The sequence below is a fragment of the Chanodichthys erythropterus genome, chromosome 10, assembly GCF_024489055.1.
Source record: "Chanodichthys erythropterus isolate Z2021 chromosome 10, ASM2448905v1, whole genome shotgun sequence".
NCBI lineage: Eukaryota > Metazoa > Chordata > Actinopteri > Cypriniformes > Xenocyprididae > Chanodichthys > Chanodichthys erythropterus.
Window position 1 is genome coordinate 52,778,672 of NC_090230.1, and position 21,081 is coordinate 52,799,752.

Consider the following 21,081-nt stretch of genomic DNA (forward strand, 5'->3'; position numbering starts at 1 on the left):
GAGGGTCTACGGAATGACCTACTTAAAAGATTCCATTTAAATAAATCCTGCACATCAGGGACGTCATGTATGATGTATATCAATGTGTAAAATGGTCTTAAACTGCATCACTATAAGCACAACTCTGCGCTATTTATATAATAAAAGTTCTTTTATAAGTGACTGAAACACAAATGTAAATTTACAGAAATGCTGATGAAAAATATGGCAAACAAAACTGTAATCCCATGTACATCTGTTGGTTTGTCAGTTCCTAAACCATAAACACAAATATTAAAAATGTTTCATTTGAAATATGAATAAAGCATTGTCTTATAATTACTTTTGAACCACCCTAAAATCAAAATGCTACCCTGGAAAACTGCTTTACACGCTAAATGCTGTAAATTATGCTTTAATATCACATTGGAAATTATATTTGTTATTTGGCATGTTCATTGCACAGCATTACATAGCATTACCTACAGCATAATTTACCTGCAAAGTTTTTCTATGTGTAAGACCTAGCTAAAGCAAGCAAAAGTACAATTTAGTGTAGCATACAAAACTGTACATTGAAAAATAGTTATGGCACTTTGAAAATCGATATGACAGCAGATGCTTATGAAGGTGCAATACCAAATACAAGTCATATCTCTTAAGATAAATATAATAACAGGACTTTGTTGACACTCCTCGAATGACAATGCATGACGGAACCACAGCTGATTATCCCGCACCAGAAACACCTGATATGAATTGGTGCAAATAGGTTTAGTCTACTGATCCAACCAGTCCGGTGCCCAAAGTTCAGTAGGTCATATTAAGCTACAGTGTCCTGTTCAAAGAGTCGTGGGTTACAGTCAGAGTAACCCATCTTGCTCAAAAACAGAAGGTAACAGAGAGAAGTCAAAGGGGGCAAATTTGACTCCTGTTCCACTGTAGAATTTGTTCTGAAATTCCACCCTGCAAAAAAAAAAAAAAAAGTTATTAAATTATAAAAAGAAAATATTTTAAAATATTGTTGGCATTATAATATTTCCAAATATTTATTTTAACTTTAAATTTACAACATATTTAACATTAAAATATTAAAAAGAGTTATAGATTGAAGACTTTTTTTATCCCACAAACCACTTCTGATAATTAACCCTGCCAATATCTGAGGCTGTGTGCTCACCAGTGAAGACGCAGAGCATGGAGGAAAGCAGACAGACCCTCCATGATCAGGAGAATGGAGACAGTGAGCAGAGCAAAGACACTGAACACAGGCACAAGGAAAAGCACACCCAGTCTGGAGCTCATCCTCAAACCCAGACGCATCACCATCGCCCACAGTACCTCTGACAGCTCTAATATATACACAAACGCAACACATGCACAAATAGTCTCGAAAAGATATTCATATGCCCGTGATGCAATTAAACATGTACTGTAGGTATTTCAATGCGTTTTCCGTATGAACAACCAGACACTTACGGGCGTGGGCGAGACTCAGGGCCCAGAGACGCAAGTAAGAGGCGGTGTTGGAAATGCAGCCCAAACAGTACTCTATGGTGTGAATTGCTTGATGCAGGAAGACGTCTCCGAAATCAAACTGCCAGTGAACAAATAAGCTGTTAGTGACATTTATATAATGAGTAAAAAAATATCATTGGGTCTGATTCATTTAGTGCGTGTGCATAAATGTATGCACATATTTGCGCATAAAATCTGTGCGCGACCATTCTCTAAATTTCCGCAAATAAGTGTATGCATCTACAGCCGAGTCTGTATTTAAGGTGTTTTTGTTTAAACTGGCTTTGAGGACGGCACATTTTTTATAACTCAAGGATCTGTGTGTGTGTGTGTGTGTTTTTGCATCATGTTTTCTAAAAGTGACAAAAGGTTGTGAGGAATGCCCTTATATGGAGATGGTTTTGGAGTGTTTTGTGCAAATGACTAACCTCAGGCACGTGGTCACTCATTTAGAACACTCCAAATTCATTAATATTAGAACGAGGTTAACAACAAATGTTGTGAATTAAGTGGAATTTTTTGTGAGAAGCGGTACTGTGCATACAAAATACAAAATAATCCAGGCAATTATTAGTCAATGAGAACCACTGTGTTATAATGATTATTTTATGTGAGATAGGTCAACTTTAACCTCCTGAGGCTTTCCTGAGTCACTTAGTCCCTCCTCTTCATCATGGACTACAGACGGTGACAGATCTTCTTCACTCACACGCCGAACTCTCTCGTAGCCCTACACACAAAGTAATATGATGTAGCCTCTTTACCAGGTCTTCATGCATCAATATATCAGTATACATATTATGTTACACACATATCCACATAAATCTGAAGACTACATTTGGGTCAATCTTACAATAACATGTGGGGCACATTTAACCTCAAATCATAAAAAAATAAATAATTTGAATAAAGAAGATAAAATCTATTTTAGGATTAAGATGTGTTTTTCATTGTGGTTTTCTATATGTTTATGACAATTAAGCACAGTTCCCCTCAATTTCACATTTTCATTAGTGTAAAACAGTATCTTTTTCAAAAAAAAAAGAAAAAAAGAAAAGTAAAACAAGTTAAAAGAAAAAAAGATTTACAAAGGTATTGGTATTGTCAGTACTAGCTATGATAGTACTTAGTAAAACTATTCCATAAAACAAATTTAAATTACTTATATTATTTAAAATATACTTTATGTCGATTCTACATTTATTTGGCGATCAACTGTGTAAATACACTGATGACAGTTACAAATTTGAATGCTTAATCATGATTAATCACATAAATTAATTTTTTTTTTTTTTTTTTTTTTTTTTTAAGAACGATCCATAGCCCTAATAATTTATGAATGTACCATGTGATATCTTGACATCAGATACAAACACATACATACACAAGAACACAGACAAACCCTGTGGACCCCCAGTCTCTTCCCGCCATGATGCAGCCAGTAGAGGTAAAGAGGTTTCCCGAGTAGCAGCACTGGCACCGATAGCAGAGCCACCACGACTAGAAACACCTGCAGTCCCATCTGTTACAAGAGGATTAACACAAATGCAGATATCAAGCAGATTGACTAGTACTCCCACACATGTGCACAGACACACAGAAACAAATACAAACACACACACACACACACACCTGCCCAGGGTACAGGGGCGTAGTGGCATTCCCCTGCATTAGGAACATGTCGATAAAATGGATGAGAATGCTTGGAGCCAGCCGTGAGTCTTGCACTGAGAACGCCAGCCATTTGTAAAAGATCATGAAGACCAAGTACCCAAAGAGACAAAGTAGAAAGAGCAGCTCAGGAAGAAAGAGAAGATAGATCTTAAACTTCTGTCGGAAGTGCCTGTAAACACAGAGAGGAAAAGAGCAAAGAAAGAATTTAGAGAGTATAAGAGCAAAGAGAGCTTAATGCAGAGAGTATTTGCGTAACAACTGATGTTATATGTGCTTCTCATCATTTTTCATAAGATGTCAGAGAACTTTTTGATAAGGATCTTTTTATATATATATATATATATATATAGAAAATATGAAAGTAGCTTTATAATTTCATGTATAAATTTATATTGAGGGAGAAAAATATAAACATGAAATCAGCATGAAATAATTGGCAAAATGAATTAATTTGCATGCTGTACTGAAGCCAAAGCAAATTATTTTTAAAAAAAAAAGGTCACATTAGGGAAATTTCTAATTTTGCAGAAAAGGTTTATTGTCTATTGTCAATAGCGTAGCAATGTATAAAGCACAGATCACACAGAAGTCACTTTCAAAACTAGCAAATTAAATTTCATTTTGAAGTGAAGTGCTTGCACAATTTAAGTCAAGTACTTGCACACTTTTTAAAGTCAAGTACTCACACACTTTTTAATGTCAAGTGATCGCACAATTTTTGAAGTGAAGTACTTGCACGCTTTTTGAATTCAAGTACTTGCACACTTTAAGTGAAGTACTCGCACACTTTTTTAATGTGAAGTACTCCCACGCTTTTTAAAGTGAAGTACTCACACACTTTTTACAAGTCAAGTACTCACACACTTTTTCAAGTGAAATACTCACACTTTTTAAAGTGAAGTACTCATGCACTTTTTACAAGTCAAGTACTCACACACTTTTTGAATTCAAGTACTTGCACACTTTAAGTGAAGTACTCGCACACTTTTTAATGTGAAGTACTCCCATGCTTTTTAATGTGAAGTACTCCCACACTTTTTAAAGTGAAGTACTCACGCACTTTTTACAAGTCAAGTACTCACACACTTTTTGAAGACAAGTACTCGCACACTTTTTGAAGTGAAGTACTCACAACTTTTTAAAGTGAAGTACTTACTAAGTGAAGTACTTGCACTCGTAGGCGTAGAATACACAGGGGGACTGGTGCACACTTTTTTAAGTCAAGTACTTGCACACGTTTTGAAGTTAACTACTCACACACTTTTTGAAGTCAAGTACTCACACACTAAGTGAAGTACTCGCACTCGTAGGCGTAGAATACACAGGGGGACTGGTGCACACTTTTTTAAGTCAAGTACTTGCACACGTTTTGAAGTTAACTACTCACACACTTTTTGAAGTCAAGTACTCACACACTAAGTGAAGTACTCGCACTCGTAGGCGTAGAATACACAGGGGGACTGGTGCACACTTTTTGAAGTCAAGTACTTGCACACGTTTTGAAGTTAACTACTCACACACTTTTTGAAGTCAAGTACTCACACACTTTAAGTGAAGTACTCACTTTTTGAAGTTAACTACTTGCACACTTTTTGAAGTCAAGTACTCACACTTTAAGTGAAGTACTCGCACACTTTTAAAGTCAAGTACTCACACACTTTCAGTGAAGTACTCACTCCCTTTTGAAGTACTCACTTCAAAAGATTTAAAAATGATGGTATTAAATATTTGATTAATAAATAAGTAAATTATATTAAATGACAACTAATAAACACACACGTGTTGCCCCGTGGGAGAGGGTCGTTTTAGTCAAGAAACTAAAACCATAAAAAACATTTTTGTTACTTGAAATAAATTTTAACTGAAATAAAATAAAATAAACCATAAACTTATTTTATTTCAACTAGTTGCCAAGACAACATTTCTCATTTTCATTTAGTTTAACTTGGTACTAAAACAACTAAAAGTGATATAAAAACATGTACAGACTAATAAAAATTACAAACACACTTTAGTGTTACTAAATTACTAAATCTTTAACTGAAAATGAAAATGGAAAATATAAAAATAAAAATTAATTCAAAATATTATCAAACAATAAGAGTATCTCAATGATACTGAAACACTGCCTTGGAGTCCCCAGACCACATTTTGTAAACCCTAAATTGTGCTAAATTACTTATTCATACAATAATTAGTAACATAACCTTTACCATTACACACACCAACACATCTATAAAATAAATTGCTCACTCACAAGTGGTTGAAGACACTGAGCACCACCCCAAAGCTCATGTGGATGACTCCAATGATCACAGACATCTTCATTTTATAGGAGTTGAGGAAAGTCAAGCGATTCACGGCCATGTTCCAAATCTACAGGTCAATCGAACACGACAAATCAGAGTTCTGCAAACAATATCAGTGAATTACTCTGAGCCGTAATGTACTATTTCAGGACATGGCTGCCACCCACAGAAGATTGCTTTATAAATCTAATGTGAGAGATTGTGAGACTGTGTGTACTCACTGGATCAATGCCCAGTGGATATGGTCCAGAGAAAACACCAGAAACGTTGGGATCCAAGGTGAGTAAAGTATTCATTTGTAGAGTTTCATTTCTATTCCAGAGTAAAAGAAGGAAAACAATAGCATGCAATGATGTGTATGATTATTTTGGAACCTTAAAATAAAAATGCAAATTTAGCGGCAAGCAGCAATGACGGGCCCAAGCACTGTGGTGCCACTGCACCTGGAGGCTCTAGGAAAACTATACACACGCAAGCAAATATAAGAGGATTATTCCAAGTCTGTTGTAAGTGTCACACTTCCTGTTGACTTGATGCTATGACTTTCAGTGCTTGGGTCTTAAAAAGTCAGCAGAATTACATTACAGTCATGCTTTGCAGACAAACAAAATGGTTTCTTATAAGATTTGTGTATTTTGTGTCTTACGACCACTCCTGTTCTGTGAACATGGCCTTGACGCTCCAGGCTGAGCCAAAGATGTTAAGGGATTTGGAGAAACAGTCATTATAAATGAGTCCAGTGTATATGGAGAATAATCCCATCATCAGTATGATGTACCGGCCATCAAAAAAAATCGTCCAGATCTGAAGAGAGACAAAAATGTATTCAAAAACACAACATGACACATTTGTTCTGGCAATGTATAATCACAATAGACAAAGGCTAATTGCAATTACTTCCATTAAATTTAGTTACAACTCTGACCTCATTTCCAGGTCGCCTCCGTGTGTGGTCCTTCTCAGTCAATACCATCCACAAAGCAAAAAGTGTCATGACTGCACCATGACCAAGATCTCCAAACATCACAGCAAACAAGAAGGGAAAGGTTATAATGGTATAAGGAGCTGTGTGGAAAAGAAGAAGAAGAAATAAAGTTCATTAATGACCTTGACTATAACACTAGACTCGATGGTTCCATGAAGGACATCCATGGAATTTTTCCATTACACAAAACATTCTTTTTAATGGAAAAAGGTTCTTCAGATATATTATTTTGGTTCTTTTAAGAGCTGCTCATTGGAAGGTTCTTTGGTGAACCCAAAATGGTTCTTCTTTAGCATCACTGTGAAAACCCCCTTTTGGGACATTTATTTTTAAGAGTGTATGAGAAATTTTGGTCTGTTCCGCACATAAAGACAGTGCACATCACCATTCAAAGGTTTGGGGTTAGTACAACTTTTTTTTTTTTTTTTTTTTAAGAAATTCAGCAAGGATGCATTAAACTGATCAAATGGACAGTAAAGACATTTATAATGTTACAAAAGATTCTATTTCAAATAAATGCTGTTCTTTTGAACTTTCTATTCATCAAATAATCCTGAAAAAAAATGTATCATGGTTTCCTCAAAAATACTGAGCAGCATAACTGCTTTCAACATTGATAATAATAATAAATGTTTTGCTGAGCATTAAAAATCAGCATGTTGGAATTATTTCTGAAAGTTCATGTGACACTGAAGCCTGGACTTAAAATTCAGCTTTGATCACAGGAATAAATTACATTTTAAAATATATTAAAATATAAAACAATTATTTTAAATGGTAGTATTATTTCAAAATATTACTGTATACAAAATATTACTGGTAGTGTATGACCAATGTCAAGCAATATGGACCATTTTTATGAAGCCTGACAGCCACTAGTCACTACATGCTTTCATTGTATGGAAAAGAGCTGCATGAACATTCTTGAAAATATCTTCAACATGAGGGTGAGTAAATGAATTTTTATTTTAGGGTGAACTATTGCTTTAATTCCCAGTGAAAGCCTTCTCAATCAAGCTGATAAATAACAGCTGGTGGTCTGCACTCACCCGGGCTGGCCTCCCTGTAGTCGCCCACTCCATAAGCTTCCACTATACTCTGGAAGCCCGAGGTAAACTTGTTGCTCCTCAAAAGTGTTGGCGGAGTGTCGCTGCTTGGGATACGGTTCACAAAGGATGGGACGGTGGCGTCACCTTTTCTCTATTAAGAAAGTTAAAAGAGGCTTATCTGTATAATTGTCTAGAAGCCACACTAAAACTTCTTAATTGCATCAATTGGTTGGATAAAATCAGACTACCGTGACATGAGAATGATTTTACTCACTGAGCCCTCCTCCAGCGCCCGCCTCAGGTTCGCCAGGTCACTGACCGGACACCACACTTCAGCGATGAGACACTTGTTGGTGACGTCAAAGCTGCAGAGGTTGAGGATGTGATAGATTGCTTTCATCTTCTTCACTTGCAGCACCCATGAGTGCGCTGACTCTGATGCCTTATGCAAGACCTGCTTCAAGTAATCCTCAGTGCGGTGCAAAACCTAATGAGCAAAGATCACTTCATTAATGTTTCAATTATGACATCGCAGGCTAATATTATTATGCTAATCCTCTGGCGAATGTGAGAACGTCAGCATTATTTTGCAGAGGACAAACCAATAACAGCGTACAATAATCAATGAGATGGGAAAGCAGAAGACGTACGTTTTGTAAGTCTTGGATGCGTGTCCTCAAGCTGTCCATCACATCGGCTCTTTCCTCGTCCGTTTCAGGGTGGGGGTAGAGATGGCAGTGGTAACTGGTGTACACAAGCAAAATCATATAGCAAAATCCAACTTGATGAAGGAAGACTTAAGAGCAAAACATGCTCTCTTATACCATCTGCAAAATACTTTCATTTTTTCACTAATGGTCAGACACATACTTCAAATGGATGTCTTTGACTATCGCATAGCGTCTCACTGTTTTCAGGGTTTCGCACCATAAGTGCCACGTTTTAAGATGGTAGGTCAAGTTAAAAACGGTTCAATTTTTAGGTCAGTGACAAATTGGGTCAGTGTTCAAGATGCAGAAAAGATCTTGGACAAATCTTTTAAAAATCTAAAAACACATGTGCCAATTTCTTAGAAATGTACTACTTGTATTCATGATGGTTTTATATGTTTCTCTTCATGTAAAAATGACTCGAAAATAATTCTAAAATGTCATACATATTTCCATAAAACACCTAAGCAATCTTATTCCTAAAAGACAACAATTCGGCTCTGTCTATTAAACCTTTGACAGGTACAATCACAGCAAACATTCAAATTTACATTGGTGCTGACACTGAGCCAGAGAGAGCAGCTGTCATATATATTTATGAAACAGCTTCACAAACAGTCTTTTCAGCCTCACAGTCTCATTATTTCTGTTTTACAATGATTCAAATTATCACAGAATTACTGGGATAAATGTTTATAGTTCGTATATAAACACTGACTGATGTCTACTGTGGCGATCAAATTAGAGCAAATCACCTTTTAAAAGTAACTTGATGCTTCTAATAAGATTGTATCAAACATTGTTACACCAGTAGGTGGCAACAAGTGACTGTTAAATGTATTTGTCATTAAATCATTAATTCAAGAGATGTGTTCAAAAATGCTGATTCATCCAGTAATGAAACATGTGAAGTATTTATAAGCAAGTCATTGATTAATTCATTCAAACCCATAAAAAAAAAAAAAAAATTAATTACATCTTTGAATATAGACAGCAACCGTTAACATTTTGTCAGAACCTCTATTAAATTACATGTTATTTTGTTAAGTTGTCTCTTCAGAATCATGTAAGAATCGTAAAAAAAAAAGCCAAAAAAAAAGCATGCATCTCAATTTATCCAGAATCATGCAGCTCTAGCAGGATGATGTGTACACATCATAATTGTTATTTGAAAGAAACATTAAATATATTTTTCAAGGTAAAACTATTATCACTACAATTAAAGATTTTTGGGAGTGATATATTTTATGACCTGAGCTAATCTTACCTTATTTTTTCAAATAAAAATAAACAAAGCACATTTGGTAAAAATTTTTTTTAAAGAAATAATAATAAAATATTATGACAAACAACTTTTTTGGATTTCTTTAAGAATTTCATCCTTTAAATGAGGCGTTATAATTTTATGAGTTTCATTTTTAATATAATTTAGAAGAAAATGAATAGATCAGCACAAAAAAAAGTGTTCAGGAGACAATGCTTTAATTTTTATTGCCTTTTTTTTTTCTTTTTTTTTTTAGAAAAAAAAACTAAATTAAAATTAATTGTTTAATTGACAGCCCTAACATTAATATTAAATCAAATATAAAGGTGAATAAAATAAAGTGTGACATATGTGTCCAAAGATGTGCCATGTGTGAATGACCCCTAAAAAGGTAAAATAAGAAGAAGAAAGTTTCCATCTAGGCCTTCACTCACCAGTCGCAAATTTTTTGAACCTTCTGCCCAATCTGGTCACCCCAAAAGGAGATGAGGAACACTACATTCTTATTGATCTCCCCCTGAAGCACATAAACACAAGACAGAGCCTCCGTAAACAAACTGAATCATCACTCTGAATACATTAGCACGCTTTGGCTGTGGCAGATGAGCATGATCTAAAACTGTGAAACAAACACAGAGGCATGTTTGCACCATGCAGCATATTCTGTTAAATCATTTTGATAAACTACAGCTTTTTGTTGATGGATCTCAGCATTCTCAGCATTGTTTACACACAAAGTTTGCATACAGTATCAAGATCAGCCAGGCTCTCGTCCACCTCTGCGTAGCTGAGGATGGTGTAACCTTTACAGACCCGCCAGAGCATACGCTCAAACGCCTCCACCTTCACCCGCTGAATCAGTCCTGAGATAAACCTGCAGCACACAAACATCACATACTCATAAAACACAGGCAGCTGTGTGGATCTAAAGTGAGATGCAATGATCTGTATAAAAGATACAAGATCTCCGCTGTGAGAGTGTGTACTATGACAAGTGAGATGCTCTTTATGACTCACCCGAGTTTGGCGCCTAGTCTCTGCATACTGGTGCAGCCTGTCACTGATTCAGAGTCCAGCGACGGGAACTCTTCATACTGAGGGCCCAGGGCTTCATGCTAAACGCATACATTCACATTCACACATTCGATTCAAATCTGAAAAATCATCTTCCACAAATAAAATGTTTATTTTAATATTACTTAAACTGTGATCGACCAATATATATTAATTAATCGGTTAAACCAATTAAACCCATTGTAAAATTATTAGTATTGACTGATAAATATATCCAGTTGACTAAATAACAGAATTGCGTTTTATTTCAAAATGTAACAAACGCCATACAAATATTAATATATATTTAAAGTAGTGCTGTCAAATCGATTAATAGTAGTTTCTGTATATATATATATATATATATATATATATATATATATATATATATATATATATATATATATATATATATAAAATGCGATTAATCACAATTTTCCGATTTGACAGCCCAAATTTATGCACATGTTAAAATATCTAAAAAATTAAGTATTTTTGGTAAATTTCAGCATTTTTGTTTAACTCATTTGCTTTTAAATTGTACTATCCTTATATCATATTTTGTTTTATTTCTGTAAATTATTACAGAAAACATTGTGTAAAAAAGTCATTTTTTAATTACTTATTAAAATGCATTGAGTAATGTTTGTTCATCTCTATTAAACATTAAAATATTAAACTTATTTTTATTTTCAGATGTTCAGCAATTTTTGTTTATCACATTTTATTGAATTCTGTGTATATTCTGTGAATATATTCTATATTCTGTGTATATTCTTTAGTGAATTCTGTGTATACATGTATATCACATTTTAGTGAATTCTGTAGAATATAAAAATATTGTGTAAAAAGTAATTATTTTACACACTATATAATAATAATAATAATATTTTCAATATATTCAACAATTTTGTTCAACCTATTTGCCTTTAAATTGTATTATATCACATTTTTGTGAATTTTGTAAAAAAAAAAAAAATTTAAGAGTGTAAAAACGTGTAAAATACATATTTTTAAGCACCTCATTTGCTATCAATACTTTTTAAATATGTATTGAGCATCTAGCACACTACTTTATAGGTCACTGGTCAACCATAAAATGTTCACATAAAGGAAAGCTAAGCCGATCTTCTCACAGAAAATTGGGCTTGTATGTTTTTCCAACATAAACATCACATGACTTTCAGGATGCCAAAGCTTTTATGGTGTTTGCTCACCATATACTCACAACAACAGGACTTAAAGTCACTGAACATGTCGAATAGACCACATTAGTGAGTGTTAAACTAGTGTATGGTACACACCCTGGAGCGGCTGTGCACGAATGTGCGTGTGATTCTCAGCATGTGCGTGTACTCGGTCAGCTCGAGCAGGTTCCGCTGAAGCTTTTCTTTATTCTTGGCGACCTCGCTGAGCTCCACTTCCAGCCTCTGCAGTTGCTCCTAAAAACAGCCAATGATTTTCTGTCAGTGATGTTAAAATACATCATGCTTACACATTCAATATTTATAAAGGTCTCCAAATGAGACAAACCAATCAATAAAACTCAGCACATAATGACACAAAACAATGCTTAACACACTAAACAGGCCTTGATAAAAAAAAAAGTCATGGGTATATTACCATTAAAAAAAACAGGAGAAAGCCACACATGATGAATCTGCCATGCATAATCAATTCCCTCCATTCACAGGAAGCTTTCTCTCACAACATCAATCAATCAATCACTCTAGGCAACTTGACACGGTCAATTACCAGCACTGGTTCTTGACGCTCTTATATACAATCAATTACCACTGACCACATGGCCGTTTAACCAAAAATATACACGTTGTAATTGAACAAATCTTCATTTCCTTCTCTTTTAGAGGTCTATAACCTTAAATTGTGTTACATTATGTAATATTTATATTCACAATAGACTCACTTTAGACTAAAATAAAAAGTTCTGAAATGTCAGTGAAATTTACTCACGATTCTGGATAATTTTTTTTGTTTCAAACAGAGACCACGATTCTCCCATGATTCTAAACAGACAACTAAATAACAAAATAACTTGTAATTTACAAGAGTTTCTGACAAAATGTTAATTGCTGCATTTGAAATGTTTAATTAATCGGTAACACTTTACAATAAGGTTCATTAGTTAACATGAGTTAACTACCTTAGTTAACATGAACTAATAATGAACTGCACTCCTACAGCGTTTATTAATCTCTGTTAATGTTAATTTCAACATTTACTAATACATGATTAAAATCTTGTTAACATTAGTTAATGCACTGTGAAGTTGAACTAACATGAACAATGAACAACTGTATTTTCAATTACTAACGTTGACGAAGATTAGTAAATACAGTAACAAATGTATTGCTCGTGGTTAGTTCATGTTAGTTAATATATTAACTAATGAACCTTACTGTAAAGTGTTACCAATTAATCTGAATGAATTATTTTTAAAAAACCTGTTTGAATAAATGATTCAATGACTCATTTTTAACAGTCACATGTTGCCACCTACTAGTGCAACGATGTAATTGATACCGTCTTTATTTGAAGTGTAAAGTTACTTCAAAAGGTGATTTACTCTATTTTAATCTGTAGACATCAGTGTTTATTTCCGAAATTTAAACTTTTCTCCCAGTACTTTCTCTGATAATATGAATATATTATATTTGTAATACAGAAAAATTAATATTCTGTGCGTGATTGAAAAGACCTGTTTCAGTTTCTTAACTATACATGGATGATAACTGCTCTCTCTGGATCAGCGGCAGCGCAAACACAGATTTGATTGTTCCGGTGTGATTTTGTAAAGATTTAATAGACAAGAGAATCATTGTCATTTAGGAATAAGATTGCATATGTGTTTGAATCGAGATCTTTTAAAGATTAATCGGCAGCTCTAACTCACAAAAAAAAAAAAAACACATCAATTGTCCACTGTTAGTAGTTTAGCAATGTATGAAGCACCGCTCACACACACAAAAAAAATCTGTGTAGGGAAATGTTTCATCCTTACACGAACTATTGAAATGGCTGGATTTGGCCCATGAAATTTTGCAGAGTAACAGAAAATGTGACCACACCCTTACAGAGTAATTAGTGAAATTTTAGCAAAATTTTGTAGGCAAAAAAGGTACATTGTCAGTAGTGTGGTGCACGGACAATTGAATTTACCTTGGCATAGTTGTATAACAAGCGTTCAGTACATGGAAATGACATACAGTGAGTCTCAAACTCCATTGTTTCCTCATTCTTATGTAAATCTCATTTGTTTAAAAGACCTCAGAAGAACAAGCGAATCTCAACATAACACTGACTGTTACGTAACAGTCGGTCTCATTAATATGTACGCCTCCAATATTTGCATATGCCAGCTCATGTTCAAGGCATTAGACAAGCCAGTATTAACGTCTGGATCTGTGCACAGCTGAATCATCAGACTGTAAGCAAGCAAGAACAATAGCAAAAAATGGCAGATGGAGCGATAATAACTGACATGATCCATGATAACATGATATTTTTAGTGATATTTGTAAATTGTCTTTCTAAATGTTTCGTTAGCATGTTGCTAATGTATTGTTAAATGTGGTTAAAGTTACCATCGTTTATTACTGTATTCACAGAGACAAGAGCCGTCGCATTTTTCATTTTTAAACACTTGCAGTCTGTATAATGCACAAACACATCTTCATTCTTTATAAATCTCTCCAACGGTGTAGCATTAGCCGTTAGCCACGGAACACAGCCTCAAACTCATTCAGAATCAAATGTAAACATCCAAATAAATACTATACTTACATTATCTGATGCATGCATGCAGCATGCATGATGAACACTTTGTAAAGATCCATTTTGAGGGTTATATTAGCTGTTCGAACTTTGTTTATGCAATGTATTAGAGTCGCGAGCTCAGGGAGGGGCAGGGAGCGCGAAGATTTAAAGGGGAAGCAGCCTGAATCGGCGCATATTTAATGATGCCCCAAAATAGGCAGTTAAAAAAATTAATTAAAAAACATCTATGGGGGGCACCTTAGATTCAGGGGACACCTTAGACTTATATTACATTTTGTAAAAAAGCATTCTAGGGCACCTTTAAGATTTCTTTATGGGTTTTTATAATGGGTTTATTTCAATTTATGAGTAAAATAAAGCTTGTGGTAAACATAACTTGGACATTTTGTTCTACAATGTAAACCGCATACACTCACACCCCAAACATTCTTATCTAGTTACTTATTAGAAAGATACGTTTTCAAAAATAAAAATAACAGCTTCTGAATTAGCATTTTCAGTATGGGTGTGTGTAATTTATGCTGTATAGCAAAACATTTGTTTACCACAGACCTTCTTTTACTCATAATTTGAAAAAACCCATTATAAAAACCCATAAAGAAATCTCGAAGGAACCAGTGGCAAATCAGTCTTCCGGGTTTTGATGTCATCCCTGCACCACTCTATAGTGTAGAGATGTATAAAGCACAGCTCACACAGAAGTCACTTTCAAACTAAGCAGCTTTCAGTTGGTGAATGTGGTGAAATGTGGCCATTGCAAAATCTGCATGGGGAAACCTTTCATCCTCATGCGAAAATGAATTCATCCGAAAACGGAATTAACAGAAGTGAGGCCCAAGATAGTATTTATGAGGACTGATAAAAGCCTATTTGGCACATTCACCATGTCTACTAAAACAGTCAATATCTGTATATCTCAGCACCTACCATGATCTCTAAGACATTTTTGGGTGCAGGAGCAACAGGAGGGACTTCAGCCTCTGGCACTGCAATATTAGCCTTCTTAATTTCTCTCAGCAGATACCCTTTAAGCAACGGAAACAAACAAATGTTGTTTTAAACATTCATCAAATACTGTTTCTTGTGTAACTCCAGCAAAACTACAGTATAATTATGCTATTTTTTTATCTTCATTTTAACTTTATTGGTCTGTGCAGCAACATACCTGTAAGGCTAAGATGGAAGGAAATGTATCACACAATAAAGAAAAGTAGTTTTAGCCTAATAGTTAGCACTCTTACAGGTAGATTTTGACATTCAAAGATCTTCTGCAGGAGAGGTTTTGGCTTGATCTAAAATGTACAGAGTGCTCAATAAAGATCCCTTACCCAGAATCCTCTCCATCTCCTCACATCTCTTGATCTCACTGACGAAGCGTCGCTGGAAGGAGCTGACGCTGGGGTTGAGCTGGAACAGGTCATTAGATTATGACTTGCGTGTTTAGACGCAACAAGACAAAGCTGTGAGCATTACAGTAATCAAATGATATTTGGTCATTTTGAAATTGCAGCATTGGGTGATAATCAGGTCCGCTTTGCTGATTGACAGAAGTTTATGTGTAATTTACAAAATCAACTGACAGCTTCATTGCAATGACTGAGGAATGGAGCTTTTCAAAAAGGACAAAAACCAACATAAAATCATCATTACACAACTCGTGCACTGTATTTCAAGTCTTCTGAAGACATATGATAGTTTTGTGTTACACTGCAGTGAGCTGTTAACCAACCAGGGCTGCATTTCCCAAACGTCTAAGTAGATTGTAGTACTGCAAAAACACAGACCCGATCCACTGAGTCAGTGAGTTGAACTCAAGAACAGGATCAGATAGATTTGTGAATGAATCATTCAGAACGGTTATGAGTTGGATCAATCGATTCACTGAATAGTTCAGATTCAAAGGAATGATTATTTCATTCACATATTAGCTGAGATTAGATCAGATGTTTATTTAATAATATTTTACATGGTTTGTTCCTCACACAAAACTTTCAGAAGACTTGGAAAAGAATGTGCACTTTGAATTATTTATTTACTGTCATTTTGGAGATTTACAGCCCCAGTCCTCACTCATTTTTATTGAATAAGGATAAACAATTAATTTGTTAATGCACAGAAGAAAATAAGTCATATGATTTTGAAACAACAAGAAGATGATGATACAATTCTTACAAATGCATATGCAAAAGTGTATGTCTCAGAACCAGTGTTATCTTAGTATTATTTATATAATACACTGTTCAAAAAGGAACACTTTTTAAATCAGAGAATAGTATCAAGTCAGTTAAACTCCTGGGATATTGATCTGGTCAGTAAACTAGCAGAGGGGGTTGTTAATCAGTTTTAGCAGCTTTGGTGTTAATAAAATTAACAACAGGTGCACTAGATAGGCAACAATGAGACGACCCCCAAAACAGGTGGAGGCCACTGACATTTTATCCCCTACTCATCTTTTCTGACTGTTTTCACTAGGTTTGCATTTGACTAGGGTCAGTGTCGCTACTGGTGGCGTGAGGCGATACCTGTACCCTACTGAGGTTACACAGGCAGTACAATTCCTCCAGGATGAAGGTTTGCTGTGTCTCCCAGCACAGTCTCAAGAGCATGGAGGAGATTCCAGGAGACAGGCAGTTACTCTAGGAGAGCTGGAGAGAGCCATAAAAGGTCCTTAACCCATCAGCAGGACCGGTATCTGCTCCTTTGTGCAAGGAGGAACAGGATGAGCACTGCCAGAGCCCTACAAATTGACCTCCAACAGGCCACTGGTGTGAATGTCTCTGACCAAACAATCAGAAACAGACTTCATGAGGGTGGCCTGAGGGCCTGACGTCCTCTAATGGGCCCTGTGCTCACTGCCCGGCACCGTGGAGCTCACCTGACCTAAATTCAACAGAACACCTCTGGGACGTTATGTTTCGGTCCATCCAATGCCACCAGGTTGCACCTCAGTCTGTACAGGAGGTCAGTGATGCCCTGGTCCAGATCTGGGAGGAAATAACCAAGGGCACCACCCATCGTCTCATTAGGAGCATTCCCCGACGTTGTCAGGCACGCATACAGGCACGTGGGGGCCATACAAACTACTGAGTACCATTTTGACTTCCTGCAATGAAATTTCAGCAAAATGGACTAGCCTGCTGCATCATTTTTTCACTTTGATTTTCGGGGTGTCTTTGTAGTCCTCTGTAGGTTGATCATTTTCATTTCCATCAAATGATGTGGCATCCTTTCGTTCCTAACACATTACCCAGTCCATATCCAGCATGATATTTTTCCCCATTGAGATCTGATGTGTTCCTTTAATTTTTTTGAGCAGTGTATTATAGTATTTATTAATATTTTAACTAGGCATTTTAATAATAGTTTAAGTTTAGTCATTTTAATTATTGTTATATGTCTTTAATATTTCTAATTAGTTTTTACTTTTGGCAATTTTAGTACTTAAACTTATCTTATTTCAGTTATAGGTGCCAACTAAGGCAATATTTCTATTCTGATGTGTTTTTTGACTAATATTTATATTTTATTTTAGCTTTATTTGAATTGTTGAAACTGATTTTTAATACTTTACAGCAACAACACACTTATTTTTTTAAATGTAACAAATATATAAGCTACATGCTTCATTATAGAATTAGCACAACTTTAAAAAAAAACTCAATTATTTAATACTTAACTACCCTTACTGATGCCAACAAAACAGTAGGTCACACACATACATGACCAAAACAGGGCCTACATGAAGTTGTTAATGAATGTCAAACATCCTCAGGGTGAATAGAAAACACAGGCTTTTAACCAGACTTGCTCTATTTTTCTTAGCAAGTAATTGATTCAGCTCATCAGCTGTAACCAGGACATTAACCTGTTTTACACAGATCGGCCTCCCTATCTGACCAGGCCAAAATGAGCTCACTTTAAACATGCAATTCAAAACATAACAGGCTGCAAACCAATAAGGGTCGCCAGGTAACGCCGATAATTTACGGTCAATTCATTGACTCTAATCTGCCTGTTCTGAGAATTAAGGTTGTGGCTCAGATTCTACTTAGACAGCATTTTTGGGCCATCAGTTGCATGCAGCATCGCTGAATCGAAAAGTGCCTCTGATGCCACAGAAATGTTGTCTAGGTAGGCAGCTCACTAGGTTTTGATACACAGCCGCTGAGTGCAAACTTACATCTCGAAATTCGACCAGTCCCATTTCTCCCAGTTCGCTGATGCAGTCGTACGCCGAACCGGACTGCAGGAACAGCTGCGCCAAACACATCTCCTCACTCCGAAAGCCCGAGCCCATCTTCTCTCTCCTCTCTCGGCCACCTTGATCACTCAATCCGCCTCTGGCCTTTGCGATTCACTTTGATACAGCACGACCAACCTGCCGCGACCGTCAAATGTTCAACACAAATCGCATTCAGTCTCAATATGTTTGACTATAGTTGACTTGTGAGCGCGCATTCTGAATTACTGAAGATTTTATGTCTGACTGAGCCGGGACAGGATTAAATTGTGCCGAAAATGATTAACCTATAAATCCTATTTTTAGCAACCTAGTGAATATCCCAGCATTCTTATGCAAAGTATGTACATAATACAAATTGAACTGCAGATGTAATATTCACAAAGTGTCTTACCTAGCTGGCTGGACAATAATAATCGATAGGCGTCTGTACCTTTAATTGCCGTCTTGCCATTGAAACGACAGAAATAGCGTGAGAGATTTAAGGCTACTGAAGGGATGTTGACAGCAAACAAACAACTAAACACTATCTAGCCATAAAATGTACGAATACAATGAAGCCTTGATGTTGAAATGAATCGCATAATAAAAAGATCACTGCCGTAAAGCCCAAACCCTGCCGGTGTTACAGATTGCGCCCATGTGTTGCCAGGTACTTTGTTAACAAATCCCCCTTCTTCGATTAAGAAAACATTTTAAACTTTGAAAACGAAATATTTATTGCTTTGAAAAATAGAAACAGCATAAATATGTAGTAATATATATTACTATATGATTTAGCAAACCGTTCCCTTACAAAACGCACTGATAATCTCACATTTGTATTAGCTTCATTTGTATGGTGTGATTTAACAGAATTAAATTAATAAATAATAAAGTTAAATAAATATATTAAAATAAATGAAAAAACAAATAGCTGTATTTCATACCTAATTGTACTTGTATTTATTGCAACATGGTGTATTTAATTTATGATTAATATATTAAATTATAATAATATAATTTTAATAATGTAATATTAATTTCATTATATATTTTTTTATTTAGTTTGTTAAAACACTGCATGCCTTCCGTCAAGTGTAACTATATTTAATAAAATTATAATGATACAATTAATGCCACTGTAATAATATGAACATTATTCTACAAACCCACAGCTTTATTTTATGTTTAAATGTCCACTCAGTCATTTTTGTGTTGCACTGGCAGTTTTAAAATTTGAATTAAAAAATAATAAAATAATAAAGTAAAAATAAAGCATCTTTGAAATACATAGAAAGTTAGAAAAGTATGTGACCGATGTGTGTTAGAAAATGTATGTGATAGATCTAATAATAATATATCCTTAACTGTGTAGTGCACATATTTGTCTTCTAATTTCTTGATTGTTTAGCAAGCAGGTTAGGGGTTTTCTGCAATCTGGCAACCACATCATCATTTAATATATTCTGTGGCGTATTCTTTCAGACCAGGGGCAGGCCATCTGTCTGTCCTTTGTTTAAATGCCTGAAAATGAGAAAATTTATAGGGCAAAACAAACCTTTGTTAAAAGTTCTTAATAATAAACACCACCAGTGCAATAAGACGAACAAGTTAAAGATGCAATGAGATTGTAAAGGTCCTGATGTGACAGTAATGTCATTCAGCCCACTGGCTTCCTCCTTATAGTAAATACTCACACCATGTAGTAAACCACAAATTTGCTTATATTTTCTTATGTTCCATTAATTGTTCTGATATTTATCATAGGAAAATGCTAGAAGTCATAATAGCTAAGAAGTGTAGTGTTTGATTATACTATATGCAATTTGTGCAAAGTGACTGACAGTATTAGTTTGAAATATGGCGCAGCATCTATTTAGGTCAAAATGGTTTAGATTACAAAGTAGGTAAGCAACCCATCAAGTGTAGATTAATAAATCCAGAGTTATCATGAACTTTAAAGTTGATATATTAGAATTTGTTAGGTGTTATTTTAGTTCCCTTTCGATACTTCACTCGTACTGCGTATGGGGAAAAGTCTCCCTTTTTCCCCGTTACTGAAGCCTTTTTCAATAACGCATTGTAAATGCACCGTCATTGGTTCACTCATAGACAAGTTGTTGAACCAATGACGGCGCGTCATAGCTGCATGACCTATGGCGACAGAGCGCGCAAACTTTCCCGCCGAAAGGGGCTATATGAGTAGGCGTTTCGCCATAGGATTTCAGTCCTTTCTCCTTCAGCGACCACAACACTTGTCTTCGCTGATCTCCGTTTGAAGCCTGCAGAAGCTCGCCGCCGGGGAAAAGAAGCTCTCGCCGCAGTCTGAAGAGGCCCTCGCAGCGGACCCAGCTGAGCTCGCCGGTCAGAGACAGCCGCAGACTGCCGCCCAGAGCGGCATCCTCGAGATGCCCGCTTCTGGCTGCTTTTCTCAGCGAGTCTCCTGCCGCCATTCGGCGCATTTTCAAAGAGCATTTTCCCGCGGTTTATTGCCACTCTAAAGAGCAAATTTCCAGAGCA

At 35.7% G+C, this 21,081-nt stretch overlaps 1 protein-coding gene across 5 annotated transcripts; it reads right to left on the reverse strand.

Annotated features, from left to right (window-relative positions):
* Positions 1-230: 230 nt before the first annotated feature.
* atp6v0a2a (ATPase H+ transporting V0 subunit a2a) lies at positions 231-19,152 on the reverse strand. 5 transcript variants are annotated; one of them, XM_067395638.1, is made up of 21 exons: positions 18,974-19,152; positions 18,520-18,717; positions 15,668-15,746; positions 15,267-15,364; positions 11,846-11,983; positions 10,506-10,603; positions 10,236-10,362; positions 9,923-10,005; positions 8,165-8,258; positions 7,789-8,001; positions 7,515-7,665; positions 6,406-6,545; positions 6,127-6,284; positions 5,702-5,792; positions 5,429-5,547; positions 3,130-3,340; positions 2,900-3,019; positions 2,129-2,227; positions 1,459-1,576; positions 1,160-1,331; positions 231-945 (listed from the first exon to the last, which is right to left on the reverse strand). In XM_067395638.1, the coding sequence occupies exons 2-21, from the start codon at positions 18,634-18,636 to the stop codon at positions 843-845; spliced, it is 2,529 nt and encodes an 842-aa protein (XP_067251739.1). In that variant the 5' UTR covers positions 18,637-18,717; positions 18,974-19,152; the 3' UTR covers positions 231-842. The 5 variants fall into 5 exon arrangements, with proteins under 5 accessions (XP_067251739.1, XP_067251737.1, XP_067251738.1 ...); XM_067395636.1 differs by having other exon boundaries at positions 2,882-3,019; XM_067395637.1 differs by having other exon boundaries at positions 2,882-3,019; positions 19,013-19,139.
* Between the last annotated feature and the right edge of the window lie 1,929 nt (positions 19,153-21,081).